This window comes from Myotis daubentonii, chromosome 4 (genome assembly GCF_963259705.1).
Source record: "Myotis daubentonii chromosome 4, mMyoDau2.1, whole genome shotgun sequence".
NCBI lineage: Eukaryota > Metazoa > Chordata > Mammalia > Chiroptera > Vespertilionidae > Myotis > Myotis daubentonii.
Window position 1 is genome coordinate 103,206,660 of NC_081843.1, and position 18,313 is coordinate 103,224,972.

Here is an 18,313-nt window from a genome sequence, read left to right on the forward strand (position 1 = left end):
TGTGACCAACATCTGCTTATCCATGCAAATAAAGAGCCGTGGTTTGCATAAGCCACACCAGGTATGCACTGCAGAAAGGGAGAATTGAATCTTTATGTATTGAAGTCGTTTTTTTAATGTCATGTTTAAAAGCATAAGGCAAGTACATGGTGGCATTACTGATGGCTAGTTTGAGACCTGTTAGATTCTCACACGTGTTTCTTGTTTTTTCCATATGGTCCTATAACCTTTCTCCACATTTGTATTGGTATTTTACATTATTTTACTGCGTTGATCAGTTTCTAATTTATTTCGATTTGGAGTTACCAACTTGAATTCTGATTTTATAGTTTTAAATTATCACCACTATTGTATTGATTGTGACCTAACAGACATAAAACAGATTTTCTGGTTGTAAACTTCATGTTTATTAGTCTAATCTGATCATTATGAAACTTAATCCATCAGAGCAGTCCTCATTTCAAAAGTCAGCTCCTCTGGAAATGTACATACTTTATTTTAGAAAGTTGTTCTTAAATATTTTTCTAGTTTTCACTGGTGCCTGTTCCCAGAATTTTGGTTATTATAAGATTAAGTATTAGAAGCTTTGGAAATAAGAAGTGCTGATCTCTTAGTTAAAAATCAGTTTTTAGTATTAGAATGTGTTTCTCCAGTTCACTTTGTGACTCTTTGGTCATTTCTACATGATTTCCTTAACTTCTTTTAACAGTTGTTTTCTTGATATGACATAACTTTTTTGTGTTTGACAAGCCCTATATCATTTAATGTAAGAGAGGATAAGTAAACTCTATCACCATCCACTAAGAAGCTCAGGGAGTCAAAGTTAATGGGGGGGGAGGGGCGGGGGCACGGATATATAATTGGAACCTAATGCCATGTAGAGAGCATCCAGGGAAGAAATGGGCTTACTAGACACTGGCTACCTTTTGGGTATATTCTAATCTACAAGGCCAGGAAGTAAATACCCTGCCTAAAATTGATCATGGCTATTCATTGTTGCAGCAATTAATACCTGGTCACATTCTATTAATATGAAAGATGCTTTCATTGTACAGGTCAACTAAAATCTTAGGTATCAAATTTTTTGACACCCAGAAAAATCTCAGAAATCATGACAAGAAACGTACTGAAAAGAATCCAGGGCTGAAACCGGTTTGGCTCAGTGGATAGAGCGTTGGCCTGCAGACTGAAAGGTCCCAGGTTCGATTCCCGTCAAGAGCATGGGTTGTGGGCACATCGCCAGTAGGAGATTGGAGGAGGCAGCTGATTGATGTTTCTCTCTTATCGATGTTTCTAACTCTATCTCTCTCCCTTCCTCTCTGTAAAAATCAATAAAATAAAATAAAATAAAATAAAATAAAATAAAACAATCCAGGAAGAATTTCAAAAAATTGAAATTCAGTTTAGAAATAGTCATACTGGTTTTAGTAACTGGTGCAAAAATCTCCTCAAAATAATTTAGACACATTGAAAAGATGCAAATGCTTTGCGAAAGCCAAGAAAGCTCATTGTTTTGTCTGGGTTACAGTTGGGCCGGTCTTCCACTTCTCCTGCACGCCTACCCTTCTCCTAATCTATGTGTTACTCTGACAGCTTTGGGTGAAAAGAGATCTATGGAAATCTGTAGCGAACAACCTCACAAAAACTAGAGCAGTCCTGCATTTTTTGCCGTAGTGCTAATTAGGGAAACATGAGCCCCACCTGCACCCATACACACATTCCCTCACTTTTCCTTACTTTTTAACTCAGGAAAATTAACTACGTTCCTAAGTTTGTTTTGCACCCTCCATGAACTTAGCGTAACATCACATGAACAAACACTTTCTGAATTTTCTCAACATGAAAAATAATTAACTGTCCACGATTCCCTATAAAATATTCCCTCTTCTGGGTTTGTTTTTACCTTAGATTAACAAACCTTCTCTTGGATGTTGGTAAGTAATAAACAGACAATAGATGCCTTGTCCTCTAGAGCTGAAAGGTGTATTTCTGAAATCGCATGCTAATTATCATTACTGGATCACATTGAGTATATTGGTTCAGATATGACCAATTATTTTTTTTTATTCTTTCAAACCCTTGTTTTATGTGTGTAACTTTCCCCCTTGCTTAGACCTGGTTAACCATTTCTGTGAGCAGGTCCTCAATTTTTTACTTTGTCCCTACTTTCCTGTCCTAGCCCCATCTTCCCCTGGTGTCGACTCCGTCCCCTTGCAGCGCACAGGCAGCCAGCATGGCCCACCGAACGCCGCCACGGCCACCTTCCAGCGGGCCAGCTACGCCGCCGGCCCAGCCTCCAATTACGCCGACCCCTACCGACAGCTGCAGTATTGTCCCTCTGTTGAGTCTCCATACAGCAAATCCGGCCCTACCCTCCCGCCCGAAGGCACCTTGGCCAGATCCCCGTCCATTGACAGCATTCAGAAAGATCCCAGGTGGGTACGAACCTTTTTCTTTTCCCTACTTACGTCCAAGAGGCTCTCTTAACCAGTCATTGTATGAAGGGCGTTATTTTTTCCTACACCACATTATGCATTCATGTCATGGGCTGAGTATGAAAGGGTTGACTTTGGTTTTATAATCTTTTGTCTGATTTGGAATGTGGGTGTTGGTCATGGATCCCAAGTATCTTCTGTGGTTCAATAGCAAACAGTATAGATGATCTTTGGATCAGAACATTGGTAGATGCTTCAGCTACTTGATGAGATGTAGAACAACTATCTCTTTAATGCTCAGGAAACTGAGAATTGTGAATGATCTCAGTTGACTTCAAATATCACTGACTAGGTTGTTACTGTTTCAATGGAGGCATGTTTTGTCACTCTGCATGTCTCTATCAGCGAGTAAAGTGGGCCATATACCAGACTATACTAAAAATTGAAAAACTTAGAAAATGAATATTATCTTCATTTTTCTGTGTCTGAAAGTAAACATGAGGTTAAAGTTGTCTTGGCATTGATAAAAAACGTGAGTGTAATGTAGTAAAGTAATTGTTAGGTTGAGATATGTGGGGGTTTTTTTTGCTTTCTTTTTCAACATTGGCAAGGGATGTAGCGATACTCTACTTCTGAAGTTGGAATTGAATTCCGGCAGAATTAAATGATGTTTTATTCATAGCCATTTGATGTATGCTGATAGAGTCCCATAAATATATATCTGCATCTGTGAATACCATCGACATGTCAGATTTCTGGTATTTCTGTAGAGCAGGGCATGTGACTTGACTCTGGTGGCATACTTGAAATTTGTCTCCAGGAATTTTCTCTGATGGAGCGCACAAGTGCTTATGTACTGTGTTGAGGGGTTTGCATGGAGTATTTTATAAAAAGAAATCACTCCTACAAACATAAAGGCAGAATGGGATTATTTTATGGTATTCTTTGAGATAGCTACTTCAGCACAATTGCACCCCACTGGAGGGTTCATGCCAAATATTATATTTGATAGAACCTCCCTGGTAAAAGTGAGCTGGAGAAAATGTTCATCTCACTGTTAACTACTAGAACTAAGAAATATGCTTACATTTACATTGTGCCCCATCCTGCATATTCAGGTTTTCAATCTCAACAGCAATGTCTAGAGTATTGGTCTTGAAATCTGTCCCCAATCCTTATATGTTTGGTCATGTGTAGATAGAATATTCTCCAGATTAACAGCTCAACATGCTATTTTAAAATAAATTTTCTTGACATGCAACTGAAAACATATAGAAATAGAATAACTTGCACACTCTTAAGAAATGCTAAGTAGAATATTGAATTGGCATTGCTTTATTTAACATTGCATATTTAAATTAAGGATAAGTGTCTTATCTCCAATGGGAAGGTTTTAAATGTTCATATTAAGGGAATTTGGCTTAATAAGAAACCAAATTTATGCTTCTCTAGCTACAGATAAGCTTCTTTATTTTTTGCTATGAGCTAAATGCATTTTATTTTACTAAGTGGCATATCCTTTCCATTTTATATTACTGTCACTTGTATAGCTTTTTTTCCTCTTTCAGTATATTGTCATGGCTCTTAGCTTTTCAAGTTATGGATTATGTCACTTATATTTATTGGGTGCACTCTATAAACCAAAAAAGAGAAACACCAATAAGAAATGTTAGAATGAATAAGAGAATGTTGGGCACTAATCTTTTGTATGTGTAAAATTTATATGCAGATTAGCATTATATGAATTGCAGATTCAGAATGTTATTTTCAAGAATGCTAGGCATTGGCCTTAATGTGTTCACTTTGAGAAAGAAAATCATACCACCATTCTGAGTCCAGCTGCACAAGTGAAACAGACAGAACCAGATCTAGAACCAGAACTGGCTTGTTGTGATTTAACACAAAAGGAACTAATACCCTGGCATCATGCAAAATCAATGGGGTATAAAATACAACAAGGCCTTGTAGAGTTTTCTTAAAATAAAGGACTAGAGTTAAGTGTTCATGTTTAATTGAGATACTTCCCAAATCCAAAATTCAAGTCTAAAACCTAATGATATTTTTATGACAACATTTTTACATTTTCATTCAAATAATGAATTTTTATTTTCCCCAAGTGACTATTACTAGAACTAATATATTTAACTTCTAGGGTTCACAATTATTTATTTTGGCATTATTGCTTATGATTTAAGCTTTTTCAGTCTTTAGACTTCTTTCAGCTCTCTTACAAATGTTTTTAAAGAGAGTGTTAACGTTTTATTTATCATTAAATACCAGACCATTTAAGTCTCTGTGCTGTTACAAACATGCCTCCATAGCACAATTTCATAGCAGTTTTATATACATCTTTGTTGTAATTCTCCTTTGTGGGGGAAAACTAATATCTCCATATGCCTTAAATAAAGGGAAAACTGGAGTGTAAATGACTTATGAAGATCAAAGTGCTGACACAGGGGTACGCAGCTAAAATTCACACTTATGGGTACTGTGAGACATATTGGCATGAACATTTTTATTTCCTTATAAAAAATAAAAAAGGAAAAGGAAAGAATATACTCACATCTTTTATGATTTTTTTGGAGGATGGTAGTACGAGGTATCTTTATGTAGGAGCTGGGAGAAATGAAGGAAAGGATGCAAATGGTCTGAGTAGATCTACTCTCTGATAATTGCTTTTTTGATTGGTCTTTGTTTTATTTCTCCTTTCTTTTCTAATATCTGTTTTATTTCTCTTATTGCATACCAGTGTCTTTTTACTATTAAAGAGTTTTAGTATTATTCAATAAGAGGTTTTCAGAGTGTGCATTTTAAAATAATAAATTGAAATCAAGATGCCCCAATTCGGTCATTAGATTTGAAACCAGAGAACCCCTACTAGCCCTTAATTCCTCTAAGCCAGCAGTTCTCAACCTGAGGGTCACCAACCTGTGGGTTGCAACCCCTTTGGGGGTCGAATGACCCTTTCACAGGGGTCGCCTAAGACCATCGGAAAACACATATATAATTACATATTGTTTTTGTGATTAATCACTAAGCTTTAATTATGTTCAATTTGTAATAATGAAAATACATCCTGCATATCAGATATTTACATTACTGATTGAAGAGTATGTACAAGGGTATGTACATGGGTTGTTATGATTCATAACAGTAGCAAAATTACAGATATGAAGTAGCAACAAAAATAATTTTATGGTTGGGGTCACCACAACATGAGGAACTGTATTAAAGGGTTGCAGCATTAGGAAGGTTGAAAACCACTGCTAAGCCCTGGGATGTGAAAGGCTTGGTTCTGAAGGGTTGGGGTTTTCTAGCTTGCTTGCCTCAGTCATATAGGTTTTTGTTGCAAAACTTTGGTCTTTCCATTGTTAACTGCCCCTATTCTGTACTTCAATGAAGAATGTGCAGAAATCTTTTTATACAGGAGATGGTAAAGTCTAATTTCCTTTTTATAGTCACAAGTCACTTTGAAAATGTTTATATATATGAATTTTTCTTTTCAGCCACATTTGTGAAGCTTTTATTTCTTCATTGCATGTTATCTTCCATAAAATGTGAATCTCTTAAGAATTATTGTTATGGCTAATACATTTTTTGATGCTGTACCAAATATAGCATTATATACTGTTGTTTTTAAGTATATAGGTTAAATATAAATCTTCAAATCAAAATATATGCATGAGGTGTCAGTGATGTTAGGAGTGAGAAGACATAGCATTCTTATTTTGAAAATGTGATTAGTGAAATAGCTGGAGAAAAATAAAGCAAGACTGATATACCCGGTAGACTAACGGTACTATAAATGTGGTCTATAAAAGAAGAAAAGTTTGGGTAGGACATTTATTGACATAGCTTAACATATAGGTAATAGCATCTTTTCATCATGTTTGATTACTCTCTTCTCAAGATATTGTATTCGTTCATATACACTCTCAAAAACAATTTTTCAAAAAAGCTTAATGAATCTATATTATTGTAAACATGATTTACAGTAAAAAAATCTGTCTTTTTTTTTTACTCAACATAATAGAGAAATAAATACAAGGGCACTTCTTCACTGCTGAATGTGGTTCTGTCAAACTTATACAACATATTTTGTTTCAAGCTACATTTAAGATAATAATTTTTTCATTATTGGATATTATTAAATATTATTATAAAATAATACTGCTTATAAATACCTTATAATTAGGTAAATCTGTGTTAAGAACATTTCCACATGTTTTTTCTTCATTGTTTGCCTACTCACTTAAACAAATCACAGAGTGTGTAGTGAATTGAGGATTTAGGAAACAAAATGTACTCCAAAACTAATTTTTGAAAGGTAAAGTTTCAAAAAATATTTTTAAAAAATCTTTATTAAATTTTAAAGTAATATTATTATGTAACCTAAGGAACATGGCTGAACTGTTTGCAATGAAACAGTAATATGATAGTCTTCATAGTTTAGTTTTCTTTTTAAAAATATTTTTTTCTTGATTTTTTTTAGAGAGGGAGAAAGGGAGAGGGATAAAGAGATAGAAACATCCATGAGACATCAATCATTTGCCTCCTGCACACCCCCTACTGGGGATTGAGCCTGCAATTCGGGTATGTGCCTTGACCAGGAATGGAACTATTGACTTCTTGGTTCATGGGTTGATGCTCAATCACTGAGCCACAACATCCAGGCCAAAGTTTCGTTTTCTTAGGTGGGGAATCTCTGGGGAATTTGACTTAAAATGCCCACTAATTAATTATTTATTTAACTGGGGAATGGTCTGGGGATGGGAGGAGGATAAAGCATGTGCAATCTGAAGACCTTCAGAGTATAAAGAGTACTGGGAAGGCATTTATTCAGTTAGGCTAAAAGCAAGTCTGACAAGTGGCCATTCATTCTATGCTTGGATGCCTTGGCCACTCACTATCTCTGGGAGAATTTTATGAATTCTTTGAATAACTCAAACCTTGAAAACGAATTTATATTGATAGAAAATCTGTATCTTTTGTACGCTCATTCCCTGATGTTATTTCTAACCTCCTAAATCACATGAGAAGCACCCATCCCTTCTTCAAAGGATAGCCTTTGCACACAGATACTAAATCGCCCAGCATTGCCCGGCCTCCTGCTCCCATGCAAGCTGCAATCCCTGTGCACATTGTCATGTCTAGGGCTCTTCTCTGGGCATTCTAGAGTGGCCAGTCTCCTTCCTAGTTCTGTCTCACACGTCATCGACATACAGGCAGAAAACAAGCGATACCTGTGGGCAACCTGGGTTCATACTAGGTTTTCTTGATAGTTAAGATGAGAAAAATGTTTATAACAATGATGACGATAGCAATGCTTATTAAAATTATTTAAGTCGTGCCCTTGCTGGTGTTGCTAAGTGGTTAGGGCATTGGTCCCTCACAATGAAGGATCTCGGGTTCAATTCCGGTTAAGGGTATGTACATGGGTTGCAGGCTCCATCCCGGCCCCATCAAGGCACATGTGGGAGGGAACCAATCAATGTCTCTCTCCCCCTCCCTTCATCCCTTCCATTATCTCTAAAAATCAATGGAAAAACTATCCTCAGGTGAGGATTAACAACAAAAATTATTTAAGTAATATGTTTCATGCTCAGCATCAAACTTTTGTATTCATTATTGTATTTAACCCTCCTTAAATCCCTCCAACATGACTTTTTATGGTCCCCATTTCACATATGAGGGAGCTGAGGCACAGAGAGCTGAAAACTGACTTCCAATCCCGTGTTTCTAACTACTGTGAAGACTGATAGGTAGGAACATAACTCTACAGTCAAATAAAATGCCCAGTCTTTTCACATGTGACTCCTGCAAAGCTATGAATCAATTATCTTTACCTTGAATGTTTAATATTCTTTTTATCTAATTAGGTATTTTACATTTGCTGCTTGTTAGGTGATTCCATTTTTTTGATACTACAGAAATCTTTTCTCGGTCCTAGCTGTTATCCAGTGTGCTTACTGTCCCCACTGCTCCTTGTCACTTGGAAATGTGACAGGCATACACATATGTCTTCAGTGAGGTTTTATTCAACCATGCCCAGAGCTGGCCGAAGGCCAGAGCCCTACAGCTCTCACTCCTCTGGGCTGCTCCCTCCAGGTCCATCGAAGGCATCAGGTGTGTTCTCGGTGGCTTTCCTATGGAATATTCTCAGGTAGGCTCTACAGTGTGATGAAGGCATGGGATCAGCTTCATTCTTTAAAGAGCTTTCAGAATTATGGGAGAGAAAGATGTATCCACAAATGACAGTGATGCATGAATAAATTAGACAGATGTGGTTAAGTATGGAGGAGGCATTGAGTATTTGGCACAAACTTTGAGGGGTAGACAATGTTTCCAATGGAAAAAAAAAATGGGAGAAAAAGCTTTCTAAGCAGAGAGAACAGTTAAAAAGAAAAGAGGGCTGGAAATGGAGTGCACAGGGCCTGTTTGAATTACTCAAAGCTGGTTCTGCTAGGTAGAGGACAGCTGTCTGTGAACCTCCCTGCCCACCCACCCAATCAGAAAAATGTTAGTTTACACCACCATATGTGACTATTTTTCACTTATACATTTTAAACATAGTGGACTGAATTCTTAAGGCTTCCATCACAGACTACCAGGAACTGGGTGGCTGAAACCAATAAAAATTTATTCTCTCACAGTTCTAGAAGCTAGAAGTCCAAAATCAAGGTGTGGGTGCAGGGCCACATTGCTTCAAAGGCCCTGGCAAGAATTCTTCCTTGTCTCTTCCAGCCCCTTGTTGCCCCAGTTGCTCCTTGGATTGTGGCTGCACGACTCCAATCTCTGTCTTCATCTTCACAGGGTCTTCTTTTGGTCTCCGTGTCTCCTCACCTCTTCTGATCAGGACACCAGTCATTGTATTTAGAATCCACTCTAATCCAATAGGACCTGTGTTAATCAATCTGCAATGACCCAATTTCTAAATAAGGTCCCTCTCTGAGCTTATGAGTAGACATGAATTCTGGGGAGATACTAGTCAACTAATTACATATGCTTTGGATACAATTTACACTATATAATAAATGTACACTAAAGATAGAACTGAAAACAGTATGTTAAAGGTGGAACAACATCATTAAAAGTTTTTATTTCAATGTACATTTTAATCATAAAAACTTTTCTTTTGAAAGAGTTATACAGTTAAATATGTTAGACCTGAGCAGATTATTACTATTTTTACTGGTTAAGATGACTGTTATTCATCACTCCAGGTATAGACAGATATGTAATGTGTGAGTTTGGCCATGTCTTGGCTTTCGAACCTGTGGGAATTGTTAGTGCTATCTTGTTCATATTGTGAGAGTTAGTATAAAGATAGATTTTTAAAAAATATAGATAATATAATCCAAAGTTTTGCATGGACCAACACACATCAGCAGGCATAAGGAGTCCTAGGTGAGGTGCCCAAATAAGCAGAGGTGTCATCATCAACCGCCATGTTGGAACTTCCAATGACAGGCATGCTATCATCTAAAATGTGAGCCCAGTGAGAGGGCCAGTGCCAACGCATGGGGTAAGTATGACAGCTCTTCATTTCCTTGTTTTCTTCAGGTAAATGAATGAGTGGAAATTCAATGTTCTCCTCTCTTCCCCACCCCGCCCCCATGGTGATCTTGGTGCAGCCCTACTGTGCATACTCTCACCCTCCAGGGGAACAGAGGATGCCTGGGCTGTGGAGGGTGTCCAGTTATGGTGAAAAGGGTTCTTAGCAAATGTTGATTCTGGCCAGGATGCTCCTCAGCTCTGCCCTCAAAGTGCCTGTATGTAAATGGGTATAATAACAGTCTTTTCCTCAGATAGTCATTGTGAAAATGCAATATTTTAAGTCTTTGGACCATTTCCTTGCACAGGAAGAGCCTATTGTTAGCTGAGATTCCTGCCACTGACTTCCTGCTGCACCAAGCACTCCTGCCATCAGGAGCACCTGCAGACAGAGTCAGGCTGAGAAAGGCACTTGGAGTCAAAGATATGGAAGAAATGGGAGGAGGCAGAGGGGCTGGAAGCTGTCTAGTTGGAAAGACCAAGAGAGGCCCAGGAGCAGACCCTGGGGAATGCCCTGCTGGGAGGCCAGTGGTGAGAGGGGATCTCATGAGGCCACAGCACAGGGAGGAGGGAAGATTGAGAGCTCGAGTCTCACAGCCAAGAAACAGAATTAAAAGATGGAAGAGAAGACTTCACTGCAAAAGAATTTTTTTGTTTGTTTCATAGAAGCCTCCTTTTCAGGATTCCTTTTATCAGTTTAAAGTAATGTTCACACACAATACTTGTCTGTACTAATATTGATTTTCCTGTAGCCTGGAATACTCCCTTTGTCTCCTGCCTTCAAAGTCACTTGTAGAAGTAAACACTTGCATTTCTAACACAGTGAATCATTCCAACACTACCCTCACCTCATTTTTACTGAAGAGTGTTCTGGCATAGGGGCCACCATGACACTTCTCAGTTAAGAGCGATGGAACATAGGCAGTCATGACTGACGAGTAATTGTACGCACGCAGAACACTAATTAGTTAACTAATCGTTAGCACATAGCCTATCAGATAAGATGGTGGAAATCTTCATTCTTTGCTTTTCTGGTATACAGGTGTTCCTCTTGAGAGCCAACTCTTCTTTTCCCTCAACCCACGTGCTTTCAGTAAAGCAGACATTTTCCCCAAGTTTAATAAACCGCACATGGCCCAGGAGCTAACCACCATGGAGCCCCCACCCACTAGCCAGGCCTCCAGGTGTGCAGTGGAATCTGAGGAACTCAAGTCCTACCTCTTAAAAGTGGGCTGTGTGCATTCTGGATTTTCCTACATCATTTGGGGCGAAAAGCCATATCCAAGTTAGCTAGAGCCAACATACAGAAGCAAAGGCTATTGCATACCCTGTTCTCAAAAAAGTCCTCTCCCTAATGCTCATAGTTGTTCCCTCCCCACCCATCCTCTGGATGTGGCCATGGTGGTCTTAGGTTTGTACTCCAGAATGAAGCCAGGAGGAATATGTATTTGTCCTTCGCCACTTGAATCTCTAATGATTTTCCTTTTACAGTCTGTCCAGAACTTTTCTTTAACCTTTCTGTTTAAAACCAACTTCACTCTGTGTCCTAGGAACAAAGATATTGTCTTTCCCCCAATTAATAACAACTAAGAAGTTCCACACAATAACTAAATTATCATGGATTCTTTACCAGATTGTCTAGAGAGTCTGGTGATAGGGGAGACTGAATCTCGTGACACCATTCAGCATGTTGGATCCCTAGAAATCAGATAGTGTTAAAACTAAAGTATCTTTAATATTATGGTCCCCAATAATGAGAAGTACAATGATAGCAGATAAAAATAATTGGTGATTTAAAGAAATAGGGTCTTGAATTGCGAAGTAAGACAAATAATTATTTTGGAGTATAACTTTTATGCTCTGAGTACATTTTCCCACTAGTAATTGATATTACTTTCTGCTTCATAATCTCTTTTTTCATTAAAAACCAGGTTTATGTGGTTAATGTGTGTCTCTTGTATTTAGATATTCTTATACTGAAAAGAGAGTGAGACTTGCAAATGAAGTCATTCCTTACACCAGTCATTTAGGATGAAGCAGAGCTCTGAGGCAGGAAGCTACAAATGAGAAAGGAAGTAAATCTCTCCCCCCATTTTCACTGTGGAATGAAAGATCAGAATATTTAAGAGCACAAAGTGTGAATATTAAAAATGGAACCCCTTGGAAATAAGCCGAGAGCCCATTTCCCTGGAATCTCATAGAGAATTAGAGGCCTGCAGACTCAGACAGGAAGCTCCAAAGTTCAACTCCATGTTGGTGCATGGTTTCTATTTCATGTCCGTGTGCCCCTTGCTCATTTCCCACTTTATACCTTTTATGGTTCTGAGAGGTGGTTTTGTGCTTCAAAAGAAATCAAGGGATAGTTTTGTAGGTCCAGATCGGGGGTCCTCAAACTACGGCCCGCGGGCCACATGCAGCCCCCCGAAAACATTTATCCGGCCCGCCGGGTGTTTTTGCCACCGCTGCCTGTCCTGCTTAGCAGCCGACTCATCCTGGGCCCGCAGTGCGCATGTGTGGAATGTCTGAAGGACAGTGAACTGGCCCCCTGTTTAAAAAGTTTGAGGATCTCTGGCCCAGATCATAATAAAAATAAGATTATAAAAATGGACAGTAATATCTTTCCTCCCCCAAGGTTGGTCCTTATGAGTGAAAGCCCTCACCAGGAAAAGAGAGACCAAGAAAACTGAGGAAGACAGAATTGGTTCACTTGTTCAATCATTACTCAAAGGCTGAATTCTTCTAGGGGGAATCTTGACAGCCCTAGATTTTATTTAAGAAAAGTGGCATCTGTATATATGTGCCACTTAGATCATATGTGTGTATATACATAGAGAATGTGTTTGCATGTATATGCATGTAAACAATCTACCTACTTGTTTATTGGCTTTACACACATTAATCTAGAGATAAGACCTATAAAACTTGCATAAGCACACTGTTATTAAGTTGACAGAAGACACACAATAACAAGTATTGATTTTTCTTCTTGCCTATTAATCAGTCTGCTCTCTCAACTCTTATGCTTTGCTTTTATTTTGGCTGACCACTTAAAAATAAGTCATTCTAAACAGTTTGCACTCTTTAAATCGATATTGATAGAATGTTAAAAACTGAAAACATAAATTCACAAAATTAGAGAAGTACAAGTTTTGTTTCCCTTATGGAAATATGGACCTGTGAGAGCATTAAAAGGGTAGCCTAGTTGCTAATTTATGTGTTTTATAGGCATCCACAGAGCTATGCTCAACCTCTTGAAATTACATGCTGTTTGAAGTGCTCCGTGCTTGTCAGAGAACTTGACCAGTTCTTAATTAAAGAACTGTCTTCTTCAACTTATGCTGTTGTGACTATGGAGGCCTATTTCATTTTTAGCAGATCTCAATTCATCCTCAGAGCCTCCTTGTTTATTCCACCACAAGCAAAAATCTGAAGTAGCTTTGGTCATTTTATGTATAGTCCAGTTATAATATTTTTCTTGCTGTCGTGTGACTTTGAACATTTACTGGAGGACAAAAATGGGGCATTCAAAACTTTTATTGTCTTACATTGCCGGGGTCCAGCCCCAGCGGGTCCAGGGGTCCCCAAGGGCGTGGACGGAGTCGGCGAAGAAGGAATGACACGGAGACAGCGTTCAGTTGATCAGCAGCCTAGCCAGGATCTCTAGCCCGGATCTCCAGAGAGATTCTGCTTCGGATCTCCAGCGAGGTTCTGTAGCCATGTTCCCTCGCTAGGTTCTCCAGCCAGGTTCTGTCCAGGCTCTCCAGTCAGGTTCAGTGTCCAGGTTCCAGTCAGGTTCTCCTGCCAATCTCTGTAGTCAGGTTCAGTCCAGGATCCCTTGCCATGTTCTCCCGCTAGGCTCTGTCTCTAGGCTCCGAGGCCAGTCCCTCTCCAGGATCCTCCGGCATGCTCTCTCCAGCGAAGTTCTTCTGTCTCTAGGCTCCGTGTAGGTTCTGTCTTCTTGATTCTGTTCTAAGTTCTGAGTGTTTCTGTCTTGTTACAACTGTATTTATACCAGTTGATTCAATCCTATCAATCTCTATTACAAAGGTTAGGGCGTTTCTTATCTCCATTCCAGGGAGAAAAGATTATGTAGTTTAAGCATGATTGTTCGTAGTTAAAGGGGTTAATTACCCACCTGGCACTTAGTTGAGGGGTTTTATTCCCTCCCTAACTTCAGGGGAAAATCCCTACCTGGGGAAAACAACCTTTCTCAGAGACCTTGGTTAAAACACATAGTGCCAAGAAGGTGAGCAAACATATTAAGAACAGTAGGCCATATATGCCAGGTCCCTTGAAACAGCAAGCATGGACCGGCTCCCGGCATTACATGGCAGGTGGTAGTGGATTGTCAGTTGGTAACTGTCAGTTGAGATGCTTTGCAGCTGTATAATAGCATGTATTAATTTGGAGATAGTGACAACTATTGAGAGAAAATTCGCATTTTATAGTAAGAAAATTAACATTTTGAACAGAATTTCCCATTGCATGTGATACGTTGCAGCTTGAGAAGTCTAGTAACTTAAATTATCAAATATAGTGAAGGTCATGGTCAATTACCTTAATCAGTGGTCGGCAAAATCATTAGTCAACAGAGTCAAATATCAACAGTACTTCTTCAAAATAGACTCGCCCAGGCTGAAAACCGACTTCTGCGCATGGGCCACGAAGTTTCAATCGCACTGTATGTGCGCCCACACATGGTATTTTGTGGAAGAGCCACACTCAAGGGGCCAAAAAGCCGCATGTGGCTCGTGAGCCGCAGTTTGCCGACCACGGCCTTAACTGAACTGCTGAGCCAAGAGTGTTCTAGAGTCCAGGTAATTCTATTAGAAAGAGCTGGAGTCTGGGGGGGAGGAGGAATAGAAAGAAAAGGAGGAGAGAAAGAGAAGAAGACATTGAGTGGGAAATTCAGTGGGAAAGGTTCCTGCAATACAGAATATTTTATGCACTTAATTGCATCTTGAGTGAGATGAAGCATATGTCCTCGCTTAAAATTTTATACTAGAACGTGGCCACCGACCACCAGTCCTCTTTAGAGGTGAAGTAAGTCACCACACCGAGAAAACTCTGATTGTGTTTGACAACTGAACCATTTGCAGAGAAGCCCCTAAAGTGAGGGCCTCCATCTCCCCTCAGCTGCCCTGGCCTGAAGCTTGCTACAGGGCACCTCCAGGGTGGCTCCTGCTGGCTTTGAAGCTTAGCACATGCTTGCTCACAGTTTTGGAATTCAAACACTAGTTACGGAACTCTTGACAGCCCTAGATTTTATTTTACTAAGGAAGAGTGGCCAGTCTTTTACTTTGTAAATGATCTCTTCCAACCCCTTCTTAATACACGGGACAGGCAGACGTGAAATACCCCTGGAATATAGGAAAGCCTTTTCAGTTGCATGAAAAGGGCCTATAGAAAAAGTGAAGTTGGCTTCAGGCAGATGTTTGGAAACCACTGGCTTAGAAGCCACCATGGAGCAGAAATCACTTCTCCTAACCAGTGAGTAATGTAGATTTATCTTAAGATATTCATATATGTCCTGTAAACGTGAAAAAGAAATCCTGCTTTTTATCTTGTTTACTTTGCCTGTATATGCTATTTGAATGCATTTGCTGAATGAGTGACTAGAATTAACATTTTTCTTTTGACTGTTTCCATGCATTTCAAAGCAGTAATAACATTCTAATATCGTAATTATTTCTAAAAAAATCTCCATATAACTAGCTCACTCTGCGGAATTAACAGTAATAATGTTTGTGGTAGCCAGAATCCTGTAACCTCAGTGTCTAGGTGTTCCCACCTTTGTGTGCACCCACCCCAGTGAATAATAGGGCTGGCCTCTGTGAACAGCAGGAGACTGCTGAACTGAGTGTGTGACTGCGGTAGGTAGGGAAGCCAGTTCAACATCCTCAGGCACTCCGGCAGCCCCATGGAGAGGTCCATAGGGTGAGGGGCCAACCTGCCCACCCATCTTCTGAGCAAATCCCCCAGTGCCAGTCAGGGCTTTGGGTCTTCCAGCTTCGATTGTAGACCTTGTGTAGCAGAGACAAACCACCCATGCTGGTCCCTGTCTTGAATTCCTGCACAAAGGAACCGTAAGATCATAAAAGATGATGACTGTCTTCAGCTATTGAGCTGTGAGATGATTTGTTAGACCTAATCTGCCTGGTCATCTCACCAAGCTATCATCTTTCCTCCCAATATCTCCTGGGAAATTCCCTTTTTACTTTTCTTACTTAAAAGAAAATAGCCAAAAAGTTCAAACAATCTACACATCCATCGATGGACAAATGGATAAACAAAATGTGGTCTGGACACACAATGGTGTTGTCATTAATATTTGGAAGGGCATTCTGACACATGCTACAACGTGGATGAACCTTGAAGACATTATGCTGAGTAAAATAAGCCAGTCACAAGCAAGGACAAATACTGTATGATTTCACATATAGGCAGTTCTCCAAGTCATCAAAAGCAGAGAGGCAGAAATTAGAATACTGGTTACCAAGGGATCGGAGGAGGGGGAGTGAGGAGTGGGGAGTTAGTGTTTAATGGAGTTTCAGTATAGGCAGATGAAAAAATTCTGGACAGCAATGCTAATGGACCTAATACCAGTGAACAGTGTACGTAAAAAAAATGGTTAAAATAGTAAATTTTATGTTACGCATATGTTGCTACAATAAAAACGAAAAGCGAAGAAAGGAGAAACTAAAAGAGCCAGCCAAAGGCTGCTCAGGCCCTACTCTTACAGACAGAAGCCAAGGTCAGATGGAGGAGCAGTGGATGAGGGTCCCTGGGATGAAGAATGAACAGAAGTGGGACATGGATGCTGAGTGTTACCCTTTGCAAAGCAGCGCTTTCTGCTTCTTTGTGGGCAGCTCCAAGGCCCATTTTTCAAGGAGAACATGCAGTGTCCTAGCCCATTTATTATTTGCCAATTATATTACCTAAGTAAGCCCTGTAATCTCTTGCCTACATTTTCTTATGATTAAATAAAAATAATAATATATATTACAATAATATATAACCTAATATATTAGCGATTAGACTTGGTTAAAATAATGAATGTGAGATTGCTTTTTAAAATTGATGGCACGATATTATTCTATAGAATAAAAATATTTATTAACATTGTTTGAGAAATGGTGCCTTATGGTGATCAGTTTTAAATATATTCATTCATTTATTTAGTAAATATTTGTTGAGTACCCAGAGCCACCAGGCACTGTTCTGGACACTAGAAATGTTTAGATAGGAGAGATGAGATAGGAACATTAACTAGGAAATAATCTCATTTAAAAATCATATAAACTTTAAAATAAATCAAATTTAAACTGAAACTATCCGCTACAGTTTTATTAAAAATTGCTCTTAGTAACTGATTATACCAGTTACCCCATAATTCTGCTGTAATAACCTCAGAGGCGCCTGCCGTGCTTTTGGCTTTCGGAGCCAACGTTCTATTCCATGACGTGCACAGAGTGTTTCCCCCTCACACTGAAGATGGAGGCAGCAACTCCTCCCTCCAAGACCCCAAATCAGAACGCCTTCAACCAACAGGAAGGTAGCAGACAGGGTAAAACACACCCCATCTTTCCCAGGAGCCAACAGAACTCCTATCCCTGTCTCTTTGTGACCAAGATGTCTGCTATATTTCAAGCCAGGTTAATTTATATTTGAAAAGAACTCATTAAGATAAGTGGCAATTAGCATCTATACTGCAGTAAAAGTGCTCCTGACATTAAGGAGGAAACTATGAAGCATGGGCTCTGTTAGGTAGACTGAAATGCTTCTGCAGGGCGCCATCCAAGGCCTTTGCTGGGTTTTGTTTTGAAGATTATGGAAACATTACCAGATTTAAATTTAGGATAAATCAGCCTGAAAGTAATAGGCAGTACTGCTGAAATGGCAAAAGTAGCCCTTAGAAACACAAACACTGGACTTGTCTGCTAGGCAGTGTGCATGCATGGTCACACACACACACACACACACACACACACACACACTCGCACACACGCTCAAGCACATGCATACACAGACTAGACCTGCTCTGCTTAAGTAACCGTGAACCTTTGATGACGACAAATTTTCATTTGTATCTATTAGAAAAGGGTTTGTTTGATTACCTTGCACTGTTGGTTTAATAAAATGAAGACAAAGCTTGCAATGTGTAACAGGAGACCCCCATGTTCATCTGCATAGAATGTGCATGTCATCGAAGCCCATGCCGTCTACAGAAGCACTTGTATGTAACATGTCACATTTGCTCATTCGCGGGAATAAGCACTTACCAATTGCAAGGAATAAAGATGCACCCTGGTCGTCTCAGTCAA

The 18,313-nt window shown here is 39.4% G+C and overlaps 1 protein-coding gene across 5 annotated transcripts in view; it reads left to right on the top strand.

Moving 5' to 3' along the window:
• CTNND2 (catenin delta 2) overlaps positions 1 to 18,313 on the top strand; it is a 782,618-nt gene that overhangs the window by 491,868 nt on the left and 272,437 nt on the right. For all 5 annotated transcript variants that reach the window (XM_059694779.1, XM_059694782.1, XM_059694778.1 and 2 more), the window contains exon 9: positions 2,180 to 2,435. In XM_059694779.1, coding sequence (XP_059550762.1) covers positions 2,180 to 2,435 — 256 coding nt within the window. The remainder of the gene's footprint in view (positions 1 to 2,179; positions 2,436 to 18,313) is intronic.